Raw genomic sequence first — 20,137 nt, forward strand, 5'->3', positions numbered from 1 at the left:
AGGTGCAGGCGCAGGCGCAGGCGCAGGTGCAAGTGCGGTGCAGGCACAGGGGCCGGTACAGGTGCGCGGCCCCGTCGGGAAGGTTGGTGGGCAGGACAGGGTGACTCCATGGCGAGGAACCCAGGGACCGGGGACAATAGTGGCCGAGTCCCCTGGTATTCCACCAGATGCCCTTCTGAGTCTTCGGTCCTTGTGGCCACATGTAGCCCATGTGTTCTTCCGGCAGTTGGCTGGAAGAATGAGAAAGCCGGTCGCAAACATGAGCAAACCGTCTGCCAGCAGAAGTCGGGCGGCGTGCTTGGTGCGCGTGGAGGTGTGCGGGGATGCGCCGTGTCCGTGCTTACACTGGGGAGGTGGCTGGGGGCAAAGCCGCGTTTTGATTGGGCAGAGTTGTAAGTTTGTAAAATTTTCACCAGCATGTGACAACAAACAAGGGTGTTCCACGTTGGAGGATGCGGCCAGGGCCCCTTCCCCACACAGGCCTCCCCCACCCTGCCTAACCTGCCCTCGGGGTCCCAAGCCCTGAGTCCTGCGGAAGCTGGCTCGTGTTGTGGGTCCGACGGCCCAGGGTCCTGGCCTCAGGAAGCCTGCAGGGCCGCTGCCCCACGCTCTCCACTCCACCCACCCCCCAGCCTGAAGAAAGAGGCAGCCAGAGGCACGGAGAAAACATCCATGTCAGGATTTATTACAACACGTTGTTTCCAAATACAAAAGAAGGGGACAGGACAGGGAGCAGAGTGTGGCTGCGCTGGGGGAGGGGTTCTGGGGCAGGAGCGTCACCCAGTCCAGAGAGACTGGGAGCTGTGCAGGGTGGGTGGAGTGGGGGGTGCGGGCCCTACCACCTCCCCTCCACTGGACCTTCAGCAAGTGTTAGGAGGGGGCGGGGTCCATTCTGGGGTGACCCCCAATGCCAGGGCCAGGGGCCGGGTGAGAGGGTGGGAGGGCTGGGGCCCGGCCCCGCCCTGCCTCAGGCAGTGTGTGGAAGTGACTGGGGAGGGGCTCGTGCCAGGGCCCGGTCCCCCCCCCCCAGGACAGGAGAGGGGGTGGCCGGGACAGGACCTCCCCTCACATTGCAGCTGCTACTTTGGGGTGACCAGTGCCTCAAGAGCAAGAGCCCCCCACACTCCATGACCGAATCACAAGAGATGCTGGCGGCCCTAGAAAAAGGGCAGAGGGCAGAGAGAGGAAAGGACAGGGGCTGTGGGACCTGCCTCCAGAGTTTGGGGCCCAACCAGTGGCCCCAGACCACTGTCTCCTGGACAGCACAGGGGTGGGGTGCGGAGGTGGGGACCAGTGCATCCTCCACACCCAGGGTCACCTCAGAAACCCAACGCGATAGACAGACAGAAGGCAAGTTTACATAATCAATCATAATAATAATAATTAACCAATAATAAATACTTAAACCTCTAATCCATAGATTGCAAACACAACGATGATAGCTTATTTTCTTGGGGAGAGGGGTGGGGACAAGGGGAACAGGAAGAGGACTTTTGCTTAAAGGAGGGTGACAGGGGCACAGGGCCGCAGGTCAACAGAACAAACGGAAGAAACAACTACACGGGCAGCTGCCCCCAGGACTCGGTGCCACCCAGCTGCCCTCCTGCCAAGCCCCTGGCCTCTTCCCAAGGTGAACAGCCCCCCCACCCGGAACTCTAGTAGGACATCTGAGGGATGTCCCAGGATATCGACTCCTGCCTCCAAAAGCCACAGGTCCCAAAGACCCAAGAGGGTGTGGGGCAGGGGGCAGCGGAGGCATTTTCCTTGCCTTTACTACCAGGAGGTAAAGGGCCAGGAGGGCCCCTCCGGGGTCAAAGAGCCATCCGGCCTTCACCTTGAGGATACCAGGGAGGCTGCAGAGGCGAGAGCTCCCCAGGAAAGGGGAGTGTGGGAGGGCTCTTCTCCAAGGACTCCATGGGGCGGGGGGCAGGCATGGGGCCATCTGGCCACATCAGGGGCCTTGATCTGCCTGGAGACAGCTCTTCCAGAGCTAAGGACCCCATCTCCGGGAAGCAGAAGTGTCTGCCAGGTGCTTAACCCCACCCCCCTGCAAGGCAGCTCCTCATGGAGACCCCCCCACCTGCAGGAACATACCCGAATTCAGGTCTGGCCTGGGGCTTGGGGCCTGGGTGGGCAAGAGTCCAGAACTCAAAATCCATCTGCCCTGTGACCCGGGGAGCCAGTGCTCGCTAGCCCAGCTCTCCGGGGGGGGGGGGTGTCCGGCCTGACACCCCGGGCTGAGCTTCTCCTGTTGTCCCCTAGCTGGCGGGTGGCACTAGGCAGCTCTGCAAAGCAGAGAGAGGAGAGCAGCCTGGACGGAACAGTCCTGCTGAACCCGTGGAAGGACGCGGGCTCAGGCGGGAGTGGGGGCCATTCCACTTCCATCCCTGCCCAGGGACCCACATAATCCGACACCCACCGAGCCCCTATCCTGTTCTAGCCCCAGCCCCTCCAAACACCCTCACCTCTCCAGGCCGGATGCCAGTCGACACCGGCAACAGCCAGGCGAGGGGCAGGGTAGGGGGTGGGGGAGGCAGGTGGTTGGGGGAGCCCCCAGTGGGCAGAGCCACCTCAGCCACACCCCAGCCCCGGGGACACTTCCCCCACCTAGACTTTGGTGCAGAGCCCAGAAAGGAGCAGAGGAGGAGGAGAGGAGGGGGGGGCAGGGAGGGACAGGGAGGTTCTGCGGCTCAGTTTGTGGCAAAGTTTTTTTTTTTCTCCTTTTTCCCCTTTTTCTTATGTAAAAAGTGCACGAAAGCTGGGCAGCCTCTTTGCAACGGTCAGCAGTGTTTCCTGGGGGAGGGAGGGTGGGGAGGGGACCCCAGGCCTGGCACCCCAGCTTGGGACTGAAGGTGGCCTCATATTGCTTAGAAACGTGGGTTTCAGTTTAAATACCAGACAGTAAAAATAGAGGTCCGGGGGCCGCCCGCACTGTTTCCAAATCGTTGCCAGAATGAACAGCTTAAATAAATAAAAAATCGAAATATTTACTTCTCGATAAAAATCGCAGTAAAACCATTTACCTTTCTTTGCATTATATATAATATATATTTATAGTGGGCCCGGCTGCCGGCGGCCCAGGCCAGGGAGCCGAGGGCAGCGGAGCGGCGAGCGCTGGGTCCCCCGGGAACCGTCAGGACACCTCGATGACCTCCACGCTGCCCGAGAAGCTGGCCTGCTTGCCCAGGGCAGCCAGCTCCTCGCCGCGCGCGCGCCCCTCCACCATGCCCTCCTCGAACTCCATCTGACAGCTTCGGCGCTTGAACTGCGTCTCCGGGGCCGGCTCATCCGGCCAGCCGGTCCGCGCGTCCCGGGCCTCGGCCCTTGCCGCCTCCCGCCGCCGCAGGTCGCCGCCCCCTGAGCCCTGCGCGCCCGCACGGCCGAAAGCGCCGAACCGTGGGCCGCCCGCGCCCTGCGCGCCCTCGGGGCTGAAGCACCAGGGCCCGTCGGGCGACGGCGTGCCGGGGGAGTCGAGCGGCGGCGCCCAGCTCCCGGGGCCCACCGGCTGGCTGGGGCCCGGCAGCCCCGGGGCCGACAGCGCCGAGAGGCCGAGCCGCGGAGTCTGCCGCGAGGCGTCGCCGAAGTTCAGGCCGAGGCCGTGCGCCGGGGAGCGGGCTGGGGAGCCGGCGGGAGGCCGGGGCCGCCGGCGGAGGCGCGGGCGCGTCTCCGACGCCGCGTCTGGGCTGTCGGGGCCCGGGGAGGGCAGGCCCAGCGCGCCCCCCGACGGGCTGTCCAGCTTGCACACCTTGGGGGCCTCCCCGGGGTCGGGGGGCCCGGGGTCGTCGGGCCGCCGGCTGGGGGCGTAGGCCGACTTGATGTCCAGCGAGAAGGAGCGCTTCAGGCGGTTGGTGTCCTGCAGGCGGTCGGAGGAGAGGTGCAGGCCGCGCAGGCCCTGCTGCAGCGCGCTGGTGGCCGGGGCGGCAGCAGTGGTGGCGGCGGCGGCGGGCGCGGGCAGCTCCCCACCGGCGCCCGGTGCGCCCTCCCTGGCCGCACCTGCCGCTGCGCTCCCGGTGGCGGCGCTCTCTGAGGTAGGTGGTGGCAGCGGAGGCAGTGGGGCCGCGGGGCCCGGGAGGGGCTCGGGCGTCCCGGGGTGGGACGCCCCGTCTCCCTGCAGGGCGGCCAGCAGCTTCAGGCTGCGCTCGTACTCCAGCAGCTGGCCCAGGAAGTTGAAGTTGGGCGAAATGGATGGGCGCCGGTCTTTCACGAACCTGGGGGAAGGGGGCTGTTTTGAGACGGGGCTCCCTCCGCCTCCCCCTGCCCCCTGCTCCCCTTTCCTCCTGCCCCCCATGTCCCCCCCACCCCCGTCCCGCTGCCCTGCCCCCACCCCTCCTGCACTCCCTGCCCCTCCCCCTTTCTCCTGCTCCCCATGTCCCCTCCCCTTGTCCCCCTGCCCTGCCCCCACCCTTCCTGTCCCCCCCTGCTCCACCGCCTGCCCCTCATCCCTCCTCTGCCCCGCTCCCTGCTCCTCCTCCAGCTCTCCCCTTGCTCTCCCTGCCCCCCACCCCCTCCTCCTACTTCCTCTCTTCCCCTCCTTCTGCCCCTCCTGCTCCCCGCCACCCTGCTCCCCGCACCCCCTGCCCCCTGCCCACACTTGGGCACGCAGCTGATGTGCAGACCCATGCGGGACTGCTGGAGCTGGGCTCGGGCCTCCTGCAGCTGCTAGTGGGTGGAGAGGGGCACGGGAAGGGCCATCTCTAGCCTTAAACTTCTGGGCCCAGAAAGAAAGGAGAGGCTACCTGTAGGCATCATCTGAGGACATGCCCATGGTCTTCATGATGTAAGCGATGGCAATGGTGGCGGAACGGGAGATGCCAGCCAGACAGTGGACGATGACCTGGCAGCTGGACAGCTTAGCTTTATCTGGAGGCAGGGCCGGCGGGGGGGGGGGGCAGGTGAAAGCTCAGCGTGCAGGGCCCTTCCCTAACCCCAGCAGGGGACCTTACTGGCCCCAGCGCCCACAACCCCAGCCCCACATCTCAGGCCCAGGCCCCCCGACGGTCACTGAGCCCCCACCCCTCCAGGAGATGCCTGGCGCTGCCCCCTTCCACAGAGCCCCCCCCCCCGCCGCCGCGCCCCGCCCCTCCCCCAGCCCACTCACCGATGAACTCGATGGACTTGTCCAGCCAGGGCAGCAGCTTCTCGCAGTAGCTGTCGTTGACAGGGATGCGCATGAACCGGCTCTCGCAGATGAAGTCCGGCTTGGGGCAGGAGTTGCTGGCATTGAGGACGTAGCTTATTCCGTTCTGGGTCATCAGATCCTGGAGGGGCGGGAGGACGGGCTGGAGGAGGGGGTGCGCTGCAGGTGGGAGCCCCTCCCCCCTTCCACCTGGAGTTCCGAGCCTCCAGCAGCGCTGGAGGGAGGGGTGGGGGAGCCCGGAGGCTGGTCCCCGCAAGCGCCACCCGCCGCCTGAGGTAGGCTCCCAGGAATGTTATGGCTGCTGGGCGGCGCCTTTCCCTCTTCCCGCATCACAATTTTACAACACGGGATTCTTTCAGGGCTGCCGGGGGCCAGTGACATCAGCTGTTTGGCATGTGGGCTCCACCGCCTAAGGGGCTGGGAGCTGCCTCTCCACCTCCACCGGCTGGCTCTGGCGTGGCTCTGGTCAGGCCCCAGTCCTCTTGCGTCCCAGCCCAGGCTTCCCCCACGAGACACTCATCCACCCCTCGCTGGCTTTCAGCTCCCTTCTCACACCCCTCCCCAAACCAGCCCTGGAACTGCTTATGCGCTCTGGCTCCTCCCCCCTTCCAGACAGCCAAAGCCCAGCTTTGTACACACCTTGTTCAGGACATCTTTCTGCGAGCCCAAGTAGAGGTGAGGCAGGATGCGGGTCAGGCCCACGCTGGGCACAGGCAGGCAGGGCTGGGAGAGGCTCATGGGCAGCAGGGCGGCTGGCTTGCCCTCACAGAGGCCAGGGAAGCAGGAGGAGAAGGTGGCGAAGCCCCCTGCAGGAGGAGTGGACATGTGGGTCACGCGGCGGGCAGGCTGGGCGCGAGAGCGAGCCCCGGGCACCGACCGTCCCTCCATCTTGGCCTCAGCCTGGACCCCCTGCTCCACGCAGTGCCAGGTGGTGAGACTCTGGCCTGAGCACCAGGAGTCAGCACAGGGTGCCGGAGGGCTGCGCTCACAGAGTTGAGGCGCATGCTGGGCGCATATACAGCCTGTCCCTATGCCCGCATTCCTCCCCGGACTAATTAGGAGCTGCGCCTGCCAGGACGCCGCTGTGATGCCCATAAACACGGGCTCCAGGCTGCGGGCTGGCCCAGCACGTGCAGGACTGGGGAGGGGGGCGGCTCCAACTCCATGGAAGGTCCCCATCGAGGGCGTGGCTCTTCTGTGCCTGTGGTGGCCACGGGCCAGCCTGGGCCTTCCTGCCTCTCCCCCAGGGCTGATGCAATCCCTCCCTGACGCTAGTTGGCTGGGAGCCCCTGGCCAAGCCTAGGTGCCAGGACCAGGAGGCAAGGGCTTTGGAGGGGGGCCCTCCTGCCCCTGGGCATGTCGTCACCTCCTGGAATTGGCACAGCCTGCAGGGCACCTGTGCTCCAGTTTGGGCTCTCTTCTGCCCAGAGGACAGCACCAGAGGACAGGGAGCAAGCAGGACCTGCAGCAGGCATGCGTGCTACACGTGGCTGGCAGGTGCCCCTGCCTTCCCTGCCACCACCATGTCCTGGGCCACAGGTCAGTGGAAGGAGCCCATCTGTCAGCCTCAAAGACCCCAGCGGGAATCCCTGGTATATCTCTGACTCCGTGAGTGACCACGGGCGGGACTCACTACACCTCTGGCCGGTTTCCACAGCCAGCCTGCCACATAGCACAGTTGTGAGTCTCGACAGAGGCGGTGGCTGTGAAGACACATGGAGAGCTAAGCGGCCTGCACCCAGGCAGCTGGTGGCTGCCAGCTCCTGGACGGTGAGATGATAGTCCTGGGCGGCCGCTCTGGGGCAAACCACACTTTTGGGGACACGAGGCCTATGGACATTCCCTGCCCTCCGTGGACTGATCCACTACAGAGTTCAAGCGGACAGACGCCCACTGTAGTGCACTGGGGTGTGGCGGGGGCCCAGGCCACGTGAGCCCCAGTGCTCTTTCCCCGTTTGCAGACACAGCTGGTGCCTGACACCTGGCTGATTTCCCGGGACAGAGATGCCTGGTGCCCTCAGCCTTCGCCCCTGGCCCAGCTCCACAGCCAGTTTGTACAAACCCCCAACCAGAGTGCCAGGAGCGTTCCTTGTGCCCTCAATGACGGCTTGCCTTTGGTGGGGGGCAGGGTGATGCGGGGGCCCTGCAGGCTGAGGGAGTGGAGGCAGCTGCCTTGGAGGAGAAGCTCTCCCTACCTCGGCAACACGCTGGCTGGACAGGGAGACGTGGCTGACTGTGAGCACAGCGGACAGGCCACGCACAGGCGAAAGCTGCCCTGGTGTGGGGGCTGGGCTCTTGCTCACCGGCCAGAGCCTGGGGTCCCCTGGGTGTTCCTGCTGGAGGACAACGCCCCCCACCCTAGCACCCCACCCTAGCAGACGGGAGGTGACCCCGACAAGCCCCCCACCTGGGCCAAGGGCAGCAGAGCCTTGGCCCCGCCCCTCCAGTGATGTCAGGACACCCCCGCGGGGCTCCGGGTTGCTGGAGAGGTCCACCCTGTTATCAGTGGCAGCAGGCCCGGACCCTCAGGTGCTGGCACTCTTCGCCGGGGGCGGGGGGAGAGGCGCCCCCATCCCCCAGGCATCCCCAAGGGCACCTTGCTTCAGGAGGGGCATCCACCTCCCTCTACCTCGCAGCTTCCCAGCTCGCGCCGCCGCACAATGGAGCCGCGGACTCGCACAGGAGCTCGCGCCCAGGACGCACAGACCGCACCGAACGCTCCGGCCCCGGGCCGGCCCTGGCCCCGGCGGCGCTCCCTCCAGGCGCTCTCCGGCCCACAGGTCGGCGGCACGCCCCGCAGCCCCCCGCCCCGCCGCCGCGGTCCCCGCGCCCCGGGAAGGCCCGCATCTGCCCGCACCACCACCACCCCGGCCCCGCGCACGCTCCGCGCACCCTCCGCGCAGGGGCCGCTCCCGCCGCGGTCTCCGGCCAGGGTCCGAGGGCGGCGCGCGCGGGGTCGGACCGCGGGGGCGCACCGAGCCGGCGCCGCGACCGCAGCAGCCCGCATTCCGCAGCAGCGCGCACCCGGCCGCCCGCCGCTTAAAGGGCCAGGTTCGCCTTCGGTCCCCGCCTCCCGGACGTCACCGCCGAGCGGCCTGGGGAGGGCGGCGGCGGTCCCGGCCGGTTCCGGACCCCGCGCCCTGCCCCATCTCCCTCCTCCGCGGCCGCCAGCCTCCCCGGTCCCCGAGAGGCCTCCCTCTGTCCCCGGCCGCGACGTCCTCCAGGCGCGCCCCGGCCCCGCCCACCGCGTGTGGGGTCCGCCCCGTCTGGTCTCCGCGGAGCCCCCTCCCCCTGCGCTACGGACCCTGGAGAGTCACTCGCCCTTTCTGGCGGGGCAGCACCCCGGTTCCCACTCAGCCTTGCCTTCCCGTTCTCACCGGCTGCGGCCTTGCGCTGGCCTTAGGGGTGGGAGCTGCGGACCAGGCTCTCAGGCTGTCCCCGAGTCTCACTCCTGACTCGGTGGCGCTGTGAGCCCTTCTCCTGCTGCGGTGGGTCGGACTTCTGTCTGGCTTGGCCCTCAGGGAAATGGGGTCAAATACTCTACCGTCGCAGGGAGGGGCCGGCAGGGAACAAAGAGCAGGTGGCAGCCCCGAGAGTTGACCGCACCAAGTGGGGCACAGCCCGTATCAGGTGAGCCCTCCTGGCATGTCCGAGACCTGCCCTATGGCTGCGGGGTGAGGAGCCACAGCCTCCAGAGGACACAGCACTCGAGGTTCTGGGCTTTCCTGGGAAGCCTGGGGGTCAGGGAGGGCGCTGCTCTGGGTCCCGTTTCTCAGACTCCCAGAAGGCCTGGTGGCTCCCACTCCGGACTAGAGAGCACGGGCGTGTGCGCGCGCACACACACACACACACACACACACACACACTGGGGGCCCAGCTGGGCTCCTTTTCTGCTCAGGACACCGCCTGAGGAAGCCCAGAGCCTCGGTGCTCCCTCCATGCTCAGCCCTCAAATGGAGCCCAGGGTTCAGTGGTGGAATCAGTCTGTAATTCTGTGGCCTCTGGTCCTGAGAGTCCACACACACACACACACACACACACACACACAAACCCCACGTCCCATCGCACAAGCAAGCACAGATCACCAGCCTCTCAGAGCCACGCATAGATGCAGACACCCTCTGACTGTAGACCCAGACGCGTGTGTTGACGGCAGCACATACACCCGCACACGACACGGACCCACCGGTAAGCCTCCCGTGGACTGTGGTGAAGTCCCATGCTCCCGCGGGGCACCAGTGCCAAAGGGCCAGCCCTATGCCCACGGACCACCCCGCAGCATGCCCACAGGTAAGGGGCGGCTCAGGGCAGACGTGGTGACTGTACGGAGGTGTCCCGCCGAGGGGAGGTTGCTGACACCCCCTTCAGCCCTCTCCAGCCTCCCCCAACTGGTCACGGCCCCAGGCTGCAGAGGCCAGGGGCAGGAGTGCCCCCAAAGGCCCCAGACCCGGGCAGGGAGAGTGCACCGCCCAAGACAGGCCAGCTCAACCCATCCCTGGAACCTGGGTCGGGTCTGGGAGGTGGGGTCTACAGAAGTGCCCCAGGCCCTGCCAACGGGAGGAAGGAATCATTAAGAACCAGGGTGGAGCCTGTGTGTGTGTGTGTGTGTGTGTGTGTGTGTGCGCGCGCGCACACGGGCGCACACGGGCGCACACGGGGGCCTTCCCAGCCTCCGGGATGCCTGGGCTGCATCTGGGGTCTGGGAAGCCCCACAGGGACCTCTACTGGTCCCCAGCAGGGGCCGGGCATCCTGGGCTGGCTGCAGCGTTCAGAGGTACTCCCTGTCTGGGACCAGTTCTGGTCAGATTGGGGTTTGCAGAGGACGGGGGCTATGCCCCCATCTCAGACAGCTGGAGGGTCAGACACTCATCTCGGCCTAGATCCCTTCCCTCCTCTCCTGCCACAGATGGCATTTACCGGTTTCTACCTCTTCACATGGGCAGGGTCGGCTCACGCTGGGGGGGGTGCTAAAGCGTGCGGGTCCAGGGGAGGGGACAACGGAGCCGGGGAGAGCTCTAGTTACTGAGACAGTGCTCCCCCCCCACCGACACTGCCCCCAGTACCTGCTGGTTTCTGGGCTCAGAGAAGAGAGCAGAGGTGGATCCAGAGACTGACTCCCCCAATGCCCCCCCCCAAAGCTAAGCTCCCAGTGAGGAGAGGGCGCCCAGAGGCCCCTGCTCCGGGGCTATCTGGAGCTCACCCGTGAGGATGGCCACGCTGTCGAAGCAGCCGTCCAGCTTGCTGAGCAGGATGGAGAGGAAGCTGTCCGCGGCCAGCACGCTGGCATCCCGTGTGCTCTGGTCATAGACGACCACGTCCTGTGGCTCTGTGGCCTCCACCTGGAGGCCGTAAGGGCAGAGGTCAGGGCACTGCTGGGCACCTGCCTGATGCCCCCATCCCCCGCTGCTGCCTGCTGCTACTGGTCAGGCTCTCTGCCACCCACCCATCTCACAGCTCACACCTGCACAGGTGTGAGTGCCCACAGCGACACAGGCAGGCCCTCAGAGCCCGCAGGAACAGGAGCATGCTCCTCCTCATGCCTGCCCTCTTACACAGGCACCTCCGCTAAGGACGGACATTGCAGGCACCCACGGTGGGCCAGGCCCCCTAGGATAAGATGCTGTGGGTGTAACCGGGTCCTCGGGCACACATGGGTGGCCATAGTGACATGAGGGTACACACGCCGTTGGGGTGGCTGAGGCCAAGGGAAAACCATCCCCAGGGTCACTGGGAGGCCATTTCAGTGCTTCTGAGGGTGGCGTGTCTTTGGATGTGGGCAATTCCCCAGCCAGCGTTGGGAAATGTGGGGGCTGCTGTAAGAGCCCCTCTTCATCCAGGAGGCAGCTGGACGTTGGGGCTCCCCTGCCCTCTTCCCATCCTGAATGCCCAGCCTGGGGACCAGCTGCTGAGTCGCTTTTACTCCCAGTGGCTACTGCCCTGCCCCCCAAGCACACTCAGGCCCTAAGCCAGCTGAGCCGCCAACCCTGGGTCGATGATGTCACCAGCAGCCAATGGGATTGCGCTCTGCCTGGGAGTCCTCGCTGGGGGTGAGTAATCACCGGGTTCCCTCCCTGAGGCTGCAGGGAGCTCGCTCTGGCCTTGGTGGGGGTGGGGGGAACTCCCCATAAGCGGCTGTGCCACCTGGGTCCCCTCACATCCAGCCCTGCTGGCGCAGGGCCTGTGACAGACCCCTCCCCAGCTCGGGGCTGCTGGCCACATCACTCCCCGACTGGAGGTGTCCTCGCCCTCCCAGGTCAGGGGCCAATGGTCCCTCCCAGTGCTGGACCTGATGCTCCTGGCTAATGGAGACAGGATTGTCCCCTGCAGGTGACCTGGGACATTCATGGGGGAGGGGCACGGAGAGCGAATTCTGGGTCACTCAGAACTCCAGGGAAAGAACTGGGGGGCTGGGCACAGAGATGCTCAGCATAAGCCTCTGGCCTCCCCCATCTGCCTCTGGGTTCTCACAGAACTCGGTGTGCGCCTGACCAGCTGCCCTCTGGGTCCACTGCCCCTCTGAGCCCTGACCTGGGCCCCAGGGACACCATCCAGTCTTACATGGGGAGACCTCTACTCCCGGGCTGAGTGAGGACCTACATAGGGTCAGCAGGCTCTGGTGGGAGGGGCTCGTCTCTGGGGAGATGGGCTCTGCAGAGGGCCTCCCCAGGGAGGGGAGGAGGGAGGGGAGGAGGAAGCTTGTCCACGGGGGGTGGGAGCTGCCTGCCGGGCCCAAGCTAGCATTCGGACCGGGAGCCCGGGGTGCGGCCAGCAGAGGGCCCCTGTGTACCCAGCTGAGGGGCTCTGGCCTGGCCCCTGGAAGTGACAGGAGCCTGAGTGGGGGTGGGGTGGGGGAGGGACAGGGCGTGGGGCACATGGGCTGGTACCTGGCCGCGCGCGGCCGGCTGGATGAGCTCGGCGATGGTCACCTTGCCCTGCTGCAGCCGCCGCTTCACCAGCTTGGAGCAGCAGATGTTCACGGAGCTGAGCACGTGACAGCTGTTGTACTCCACGAACGAGCGGCTGTCGATGACCAGCGGTCCCCCAGGTCCGCCCCGCAGGAGGCTGGCCAGCTTCTTGGCATCCATCACCTTCCGAGGGAGTCGGTCCCCTGCCATGGTGGGGCAGGGGGCAGTGGGGAAGGGGTGAGCCCTGAAGTGCCCAGGGGCTGCTCCGCAGGCCGGGGATGTGGCCTACAGTGCAGAGGGCCCAGGCATGGTGCCAGACCTGCAGGGAGAGGCAGATGGTGAGCGGGGCTGCGGGCCCCCATGGTGGGCACCCGGCCAGCACCCCAGGCAGGGCTGACCTCCGGAGGGCTTATGCTGGGACCCAAGGGCACCAGAACGGCCCAGCTGACAGGCACCCAGGGGGCCCTACCTCGCCTGCGGTGAATCAGCAGCCCCTCTGGCTCCATGAAAGGCGAGGCCCCAAACATGCCGGGTGGGTGAGGCAGGCCATCGGACTGGGAAAGCGGGCCCCAAGGGTCCCATCCGGCACTGCACGGCGACAGCCTCCCAGTGGGACACAGCAGGGCAGATGGGGGACCCCAGAGGGAAGCACGGGCTGGACAGGGAGGAGGGGCCTGAGGAGCCCTCCCCCGGCCCTTGGGTTCACGGATACTCACTTGATCCGGAACCCTTCATTCTGCCCTCAAGCTTCTGTCATCCCATTGCTGGGATGCCCCCACCCCCCTACCCCGCCCACACGTCTTCTCCAGAACTCTGGGCTGGGCAGGGTCCAGAACCCGCTCCCTGCCCCAGCACATGGGCCCCTCCGGCGGCGTGTAGCGCTCTCACTCCCTGAGCGGACCATCTGGACCCCGAGGAGGGGGGTCCGGGCTGCGTCCACACACGCTGCTGGGCTCCTGAGGGGGACAGGGGGTTCTTGGGCATGGAGGTGGGGCTCCTCCAGGGCTGCCATTGTCCCAGTCCCGCAGCCTGAGCCCTAGCGCCTGCCGCAAAAAGGGTCTGGGGCCAGAGTCTGTCTCCCTGCAGGAGCGCATCACACGCTCGCTGACTGGAGCAGGCTGCACAGGGGCTGTGTCGGGCACACTTAAGGTCTGAGGTTTAGAGGGACCCTTCTAGGGGCTGGTAGGTCCCAGGATGGGGTGGTATGGATGAAAGGCAAAGTAGGTGACCCAGATGTAGGACCCTTGGGGTGCGGGGACTCTCAGCATGGCCTGTAAGGGCTCTCGGGCCGAGGGCTGTGTGGAGGAAGTACGAGGGACCCCAGATCCTGGGGCTGAGACCCCTCTTGCGGGTTTGGTACTCTGGCCTCTGCCACACACCTCCCACCCCCACCCCACGCCCCACCTGCCCTGCCACCTGCTAGGACCAGCCTTTCCTAGGCCCACCTCGACACCTGGCCCACCAGGATGCACAGCGTGAAGGTGCTGACTTGACTTTAAAGATGGGCAGATGGAGACTTGGGGAAGGGGAGGGGTTACCCTCAGGTCACCCCATGGGGACTGGTCAGGACCCACAGCCTCTACCACTGCCGTTCACGCGGGGTCTTCCCTCCACCGCACCCCTACCCAGCTCTGGCACAGGAGAGGCTGGGGGCAGATGTCAGAGGACGAGCCTCCAGCTGCAGCAGGTGAGGCCTCCCAAGGACACTTGTCCCTCGTCAGGTGGGGTGGGGTGGGGATGGCGGGCTTCACAGAGAACTAGGTGCCAGGCAGATGTAGACCATGCCTGCTGGCCATGGGCAGCCTTAGGCTGGGCCACTGGAGCTGGCCCAATGGGAAGTGGCCGGGATGGCCCCGGCCAGAAGGCAGGGCCCCGGGATCCCGTTCATAGATGCCTGGCTCCCCGGGCAGGTGCCCGGGCTCCTCCACAGTGGGGTGAGGCCCGGGGTGCAGCTGGGGCCGCTATCCCTCCCAAGGGCCAAACCGAGCAAGGCCAACAGCAAAAGGGCCCATCTGCCAAAAGGGGTACCCCACATGCCGAGGGGGCTCTTCACCAGCTGGGGGGGCCTGTCTGTGGAGTCTGCAGCTGCCTGGGGGACCTCCCCTGCTGAGGGGGCCTTGTCTGCTGTGGGGGTCCCAGCCTGTGTGGTGAGGGCCCCCAATTCTATTCCTGTCCAAGGTGTTTTGAGAAGCTACTGAGTTGCCCTCTGCACCTCAAGACTGTGGCAGGCGGGCCGCCCGTTCCAGGCCCCCTGCGTGAGCCTCCGGCCCGGATGTCTGACCAGGAGCCCAGCGCAGAGGCCCACCCCGTCCCTGGGGCAGATGCGTGGGGGCAGAGGGGCGGGCAGGTTTCCCATCAGCCAGGTGAGCGCAGAGGGGCGCCCACCTGAAGTGAGAGGCCGGACAGCAGTTCAGGGCAGGGACAAGGAAGGGGCTGAAGGGAGGTCCGTGGCCCTCCCTGCAGTCACGGGGCACAAACACTGCCTTCGGATCCCGAACTGGCTGGGACAGGGGCTGGGGTGTGGAGAGGCGCCCGCTCCCTCTGCAGGACAGGAGGGAGGCCGGCTAGGAGGAGTGCGGGGAAGAGCCCAGCAGGGCTGTGGGGCTGCAGGACGGTGGGGGAGGGGCGGGGCGGTGGTAGAGGGCCGGGAGCCGGCTGGACGGTGGGCTGACGCCCCCCCCCCAGTACCTGGTCTCAGCCCCACCTCCCTCAAGGAGCTCTGCAGCGCGCCCCACGAACCGCTCTAGTATTGTTATTCGCAGCCGAGGGGGACTCATTAGCAAGTTAGCGCCTCCGTCGTTGCCATGGCGACCCCAGCGGCGCCGGGCAACCGCGGCTCCTGCGGCACCGGCTCGCGGCCGGCTGGCGATGCGGCCCGCGGCCCACTCCTGGCTGCCTGCAGGTGCCCGGTAGCTGGGGCCTGGCGTCACCAGGAGACCCGAAGCCCAGGCGTGACATTCCTGCAGCACGCCCCACCCCACTCTGCTCCACCCGGTCCCACCCCTCCTTGCTTGCCCCGAGTGCCCACGCACACAGGCTCCCGACCTCCGCCTTCGGGGATGCCTTCTCCAAGGGCCCAGGTCTGGCCCAGGCGCACTTCCTGCAGGGGCCATCTGGCAAGGAGCTGGCCTCCTGGGAGTGAATCTAAAGCTCCTGGGGGTGGACCCTCACTTGCGGTGCCCGGATCCGGGGCCCAGAGCTCCAGCGGGGCTAGGGGGAGCTTAGCACAGTCTCAGGCTGAAGCATGCGGCTAGAGCAGGCAGGGTGGGCACAGAGGACACAGACCCTGCAAGGTCTTGGGCCTCTCTGATTTCAAGGACCCACTCCAGGCTCAGCCCAGACCCCATTCTTGGGAACTGAGGGGACACAGCACCTACGTCCTGCTATTCCAGAGCCTGGGCGCCAGTGGGATGGAGGTGGGAGGGAGGCACAAGCCCAGACACCCCCATCACAGGGCTCGTCACTGAGGAGACTGGGCAGTTCCCGGTTCGAAGGCCAGAGGCCCCTCCGCACCTGCCTGCCCCCCCATCCCCCTGCCGGGAGGCGGCAGGCAGCCACTCCTTGTCCGGGAAGGCCACATTCACGGCACAGCCTGGCTTCTGTGCCGCGTGCCAGGACGGGACCCTCGGCACACTGTCCACACGTTGTTGGCTCACCTCTCTCCCATCCTCCAGGCCGGCCCCTCGTGCAAGCACTCACACGCAGACGTGTGTGTTCACGTGAGGTCACTGGGCGCAGTCACTCCCACCTTCTGCACGCTGAACTCCCCCAAACCCCGGGACACCCGCACCCCAGGGGCAGCTCCAAGATCTCATCACACCGAGGGCTCCCTGGGCCTCCATGGGGCACGTTCTTATCTCTGAACAAGGGACATGTGTGACCAGAAAACTCCCTGCCGACGGCGCCTTCCTCAACAGCTCCTGCTCCGCACCTAGTGACGGGGAGCTCACTACCTATGGAGACTACTGTCAGGACTGTCAGCCATAGGGGACAGTGGCTCTCCCTCAGAGAGGTGTCTCCAGCCCGAATGGTACCTGGCATACACAGGCAGGCCATCGGGAGGACCTGGCCATGGGGGTCCCCAGAATGCTGAGATGTCCAGCTCGCTGTGACCCAGTGCACTGGTGGGTGCAGAAACAGCTGCACAGAGAGGCCAGGAGAGAGACTGATCGGTGGCTCACACCAAGTCAGCTCATTTTTCCCTCATCTGCTCTCACCAGGGACCCCCAAATGCTCTAATCCTGGCCCCCTCATTCCTCTGGGCTAAGTGGAAAAGGGTCCAAGCTGACCTTTACTCCATCCCCTCTGTGATGTGGCAAGGCCAAGCAGAGCCAACTTGGTCTGGGGAGGGCACAGACCTGGGAGACAGTAGGGTGGGGGGCTCTGCCCCCTCGGTTCACAGGGGTCTGGGCAGAGCCTGTGGGAGGAGGTGTCCACATGTGATCCCTACAGAGGGCACGCTCAGGACCCTACACTTCTAGGTCTCTCCTGCTCCTGACTGGGTGGTTCTAGCCCTACCAATCTGCAGGACTTCTGGTCACTGTCCGCCCATGTTACGCACCTGGGCTCTCCCGGGACATCCAGCAGTCACTGCCTGGAGTGGGCCAGGCAGAGGAGGACACAGCCCATGCAGGCTGGGTGGTCAGAGTCTGACCCATGTCCCTCTGGCTGTGGCTTTGGCTCCTTCCTCTCCCTCCCTCTAAGCCGCACCCTCTGGAGATGCAGCCAGGATGGCCTCTGGCTTCCACACCCCTGTGGGCCCTCTGTCCACTTGAAACATCCGGGCCGCAAGGTCAGCCTCTGCTGGAGAGGAGAGGAGGCTGAGTAGGGTTCTGGAGCGGTGAGTGACTTCCGGCATCTTTCTGCACCCGTGTGCATGGAGGCCAGCATTCCTGGGGGCAGCCTCTGGGGCACAGGAGCCTTCCAGAGGGAGGGCTGAGGGCAGCAGGGGACCAGAACCGCCCAGCAACTGTCCTGGAGCCCTTGGCCTACTGCCGCGGGATTCAGTCAGGCTTCAGGATGAACCCCCAGCTCAGGGCCACGGGAGCTGCTCTACCAGGCAGAGGCTCATTAAACATCTGAGCAGTGAATTCCTGGGACGGCTGTCCTCCCTGAGCAGGGTTGGGGCGGGATGCTAGGCTCATTCCCCGAGCTGCCCTTGGAGCAAGGTCTGAGGGAGGTAGTGGGGAGTGCACGGACCCTCCCTCGGACCCCACTCAGACCCCCAGGGGCAGGGGGCTCGGCAGATCACTGCCCCCCCAGCCTGCAGCACCCCGACATCCGCCCCAAGCTGCAGCACAACACTAGACCCTACCACCTCCGTCCTCCACTGCACGGGCTCCCCCTGCACCCCGCAATCCCCGCAGCACCCAGGCCCCCAACCCCCACCCTGCAGAAGCCCGTACATTTCTGCAGCAGGAAGTCAGGAGGCAAATTGTCCCAGGAGGGTGACCTGACCGGGGAGGGGGGGGACGGGGGGGGGGCTGGGCCCACTGCAGCCTCATCGCCTCCAGGCCACACTGTAAGGTACCCCTCCCCGCCAAGGTGGGCGGACAGGCTGAGGGAGCCTGCTTGCTCTCAGCCTGGCAGTGCCAGCCCCTCCCCCAGCACCCGCCGCTGCCTCTGCAGCCGGCGGCCGGATGGTCTTTATTCTGCAGAGGCCCGCGGAGCACCCTGAGGTGGGGGCCCCCGCGGAGGCCCGGCCACACGGGGGATATGGATCTGCAGTCCCTCCCCACCAAACGCGGAATGGGCCCTATCCTGGGCCACCCGCAGGCTAAAACCCTCTGCTCCTTTGCTCAAGGCCTGCATCCCCAACCCGCGGGGGCAGGGACGACCTTCTCCAGTTTGGGGCCAACATGGCGAGGTGGGGGACATCCTTGGGTCTGGGGCTCTCGCAGGGTTCCATACAGATCCACGCTGGATCGCAAGGGGCCAAGGCCCTGGGTCCTCACCGCATGCCCCTCCCCCCCGAAATAAGGAATTTCGAGGAGAAAGGCGACGAAGCGCGGTGGGGGGCGCGTGGCCCCGGCCGGGGTCCACCGGGCTCTGCGGGAGGCGCGCGAAGGGCTTCCCCCGCCGGTCCGCGGCGCCCCCCGGAGCCGGGTCGCTCACCTCGCGGCCGCCTCCTCCTCCCGGGCGCCCGCCGGGTGCAGCCGCCCCAGCGCTCCCGACGCAGCGCCCCCCGGGCCGAGCCCCTGCCCGCGCCCCGCGCGTCCCCGCTCGGCGCCCCCGCTCACCTCGCCGTCGCTCGCGTCCGGGGCGCACGGGGACCCGCGCCCGCTCAGCGCGCCCGCTCGGCCGCGCCGCCCATGGGCCCGGCGGGGGCCCGCGCAGCCGGGGCAGGGGCCGGGGGAGCGCGCGGGCCGCGTCGCCGTCGCCGCCGTCGCCGCCGCCGCCGCGGGGAGCGCTCGCTCGGGCCGGGGCGCGCGCACTGCGGGCGGGCACGCGCGCTCGCGGCGCGCATCCCACCCCGGGCTCGGCGGGCGCGGCCGGTGCGGCTCCGGCGCGGCTCGGGCTCCGGCGTCCGGGCGGGGGGCGCGGAGCCGGCTCGGCCGCCGCGCTCGGCCGCGAGTGACAGGCCCGGGGCGGAGGGCGGGGCCGCCGGCGGGGATGAGGTCATGCCGAGCGAAAAAGGCCCTGACGTCACCTGCAGCCAATCAGCGCGCGCGGCTCGAGGGCAGGTGACGTCAGCCGGAGCGGGGCCGCGGGTGCGGATCAGAGGCGGCGGCCGCGGGGGGGCGGCGGGCCGGGCTGGCCGCCGCCCTCCGCCCTCTGCCCTCCGCCCCTCGCCCTGCACCAGCTCTTAAAGGGACCGCACGGCGTCCCTCCCGTGCCGCCGGGGGCCCCCGCCTCCGGGAAGCCTTCCCGGCCTCGCGCCCGGCCCCGCCGCCGGGAGAAGCCGGGCCTCGCGGCGCTCACGTCCGAGGAGGGGCCGGCTGCACGGGTCCCGGCGCGAGGGCTTTCTCTCCGCGGCGGCCGGGTCCGAGCTGGCGCCGCCTCCCGCGCCCCCAGCCTTTGTTCGCGCGGGGCCTGCAGGCCCCGAGGAGCGCTCGCCAGCCTCGGGGGCCCGCGCGGCGCTAGGCCCGGCCGGCACTTCCCCTGCAGCACCCACGCCGACCCTTTCCACGACCCCTGGGGTGGGAAGCTGAGTTTCCGCGTCGCTAGGCAGGAAACTGGAAGCCCAGAGGCGAGGGGGTTTGCGTCGGGTCACACATCTGTCCTTTGGTGAGGGAGTCCCCAGTGCAGCGCTGTCCCCGAGCTGGTCCCCGAGCCGGATCCCCTACAGCCCCTGGCGCTTGCAGGGAAAAACCGCCCCTACCCAGCGCTCATCGGGGTCCACTCTGACCGTGTGTGTTCTCCCCACCCCCAGTGAGGGGCTGCCCCCAGGCGACCTCGGTGCGCTGGGGACCGGGCGCTGGGAGTCCAGAGCCGGCACAACATAGGTAATTACACCTTGAGCAGGGCTGGGCCGGAAACAAACAGGGGCCAGACACAAGGGGGTGAGCGGTCTGGAGGCCACCCCAGGAGGTGACATGCAGGCAGTGAGGGGAGGCTGTGGAGGCACCCAAGGTGCAGGAGGGACACCCCCATCCCCCCAACCCCCAGGCAGGAAAGACTTGGAGGAGGCCAGGGAGCAGAAGCCAGCAGAGCCAGGAAAGGAGATGCCCTCCTGCACTACTACTGATTCACCAGGTACTTACTCCGAGCGCCTTCTGGGGCCAGCCCTGTGCCAGGCACTAGGGGGTTAGCTCTGAGAGAGAGGATAAAGACCCCAGCCCATGAGCTGATGGGAACCTTTGAAAGTAACTATTGGGGGGGGGTGACTAGACAGCTCTGATGTTTCTAAACCCCCTCCTCTAAGGCCCCCTGATGGTGAGTGAGGGTGATCTTTCTTCCAGCCTGGAGTCCCCTGGCCTTGGCAGGTCTCCCAGGGCCTCCTTGGGGCTCCGAGAAGGGCTTCGGCCCCCAGGGAGTGCAGCCCCTTCCCTTGGAAGGAGGGAGCTGGGAGGCAACTCTTAGCTATCCCTGGTTGAATGAGGAGTCGGAGAAAAGGAGCACTCAGGATCCCAGAGCTCTGTGTGGGCCTGCGGGA

The 20,137-nt window shown here is 67.0% G+C and overlaps 1 protein-coding gene across 1 annotated transcript; it reads right to left on the bottom strand.

Moving 5' to 3' along the window:
- Positions 1–2,967: 2,967 nt before the first annotated feature.
- Positions 2,968–18,341, bottom strand: DUSP8 (dual specificity phosphatase 8). The gene is made up of 7 exons (XM_044259957.1): positions 18,282–18,341; positions 12,022–12,361; positions 10,338–10,476; positions 5,777–5,943; positions 5,099–5,258; positions 4,737–4,860; positions 2,968–4,208 (listed from the first exon to the last, which is right to left on the bottom strand). The coding sequence occupies exons 2-7, from the start codon at positions 12,250–12,252 to the stop codon at positions 3,134–3,136; spliced, it is 1,896 nt and encodes a 631-aa protein (XP_044115892.1). The 5' UTR covers positions 12,253–12,361; positions 18,282–18,341; the 3' UTR covers positions 2,968–3,133.
- Between the last annotated feature and the right edge of the window lie 1,796 nt (positions 18,342–20,137).

This window comes from Neovison vison, chromosome 7, assembly GCF_020171115.1.
Source record: "Neovison vison isolate M4711 chromosome 7, ASM_NN_V1, whole genome shotgun sequence".
In the NCBI taxonomy this organism is placed as follows: domain Eukaryota; kingdom Metazoa; phylum Chordata; class Mammalia; order Carnivora; family Mustelidae; genus Neogale; species Neogale vison.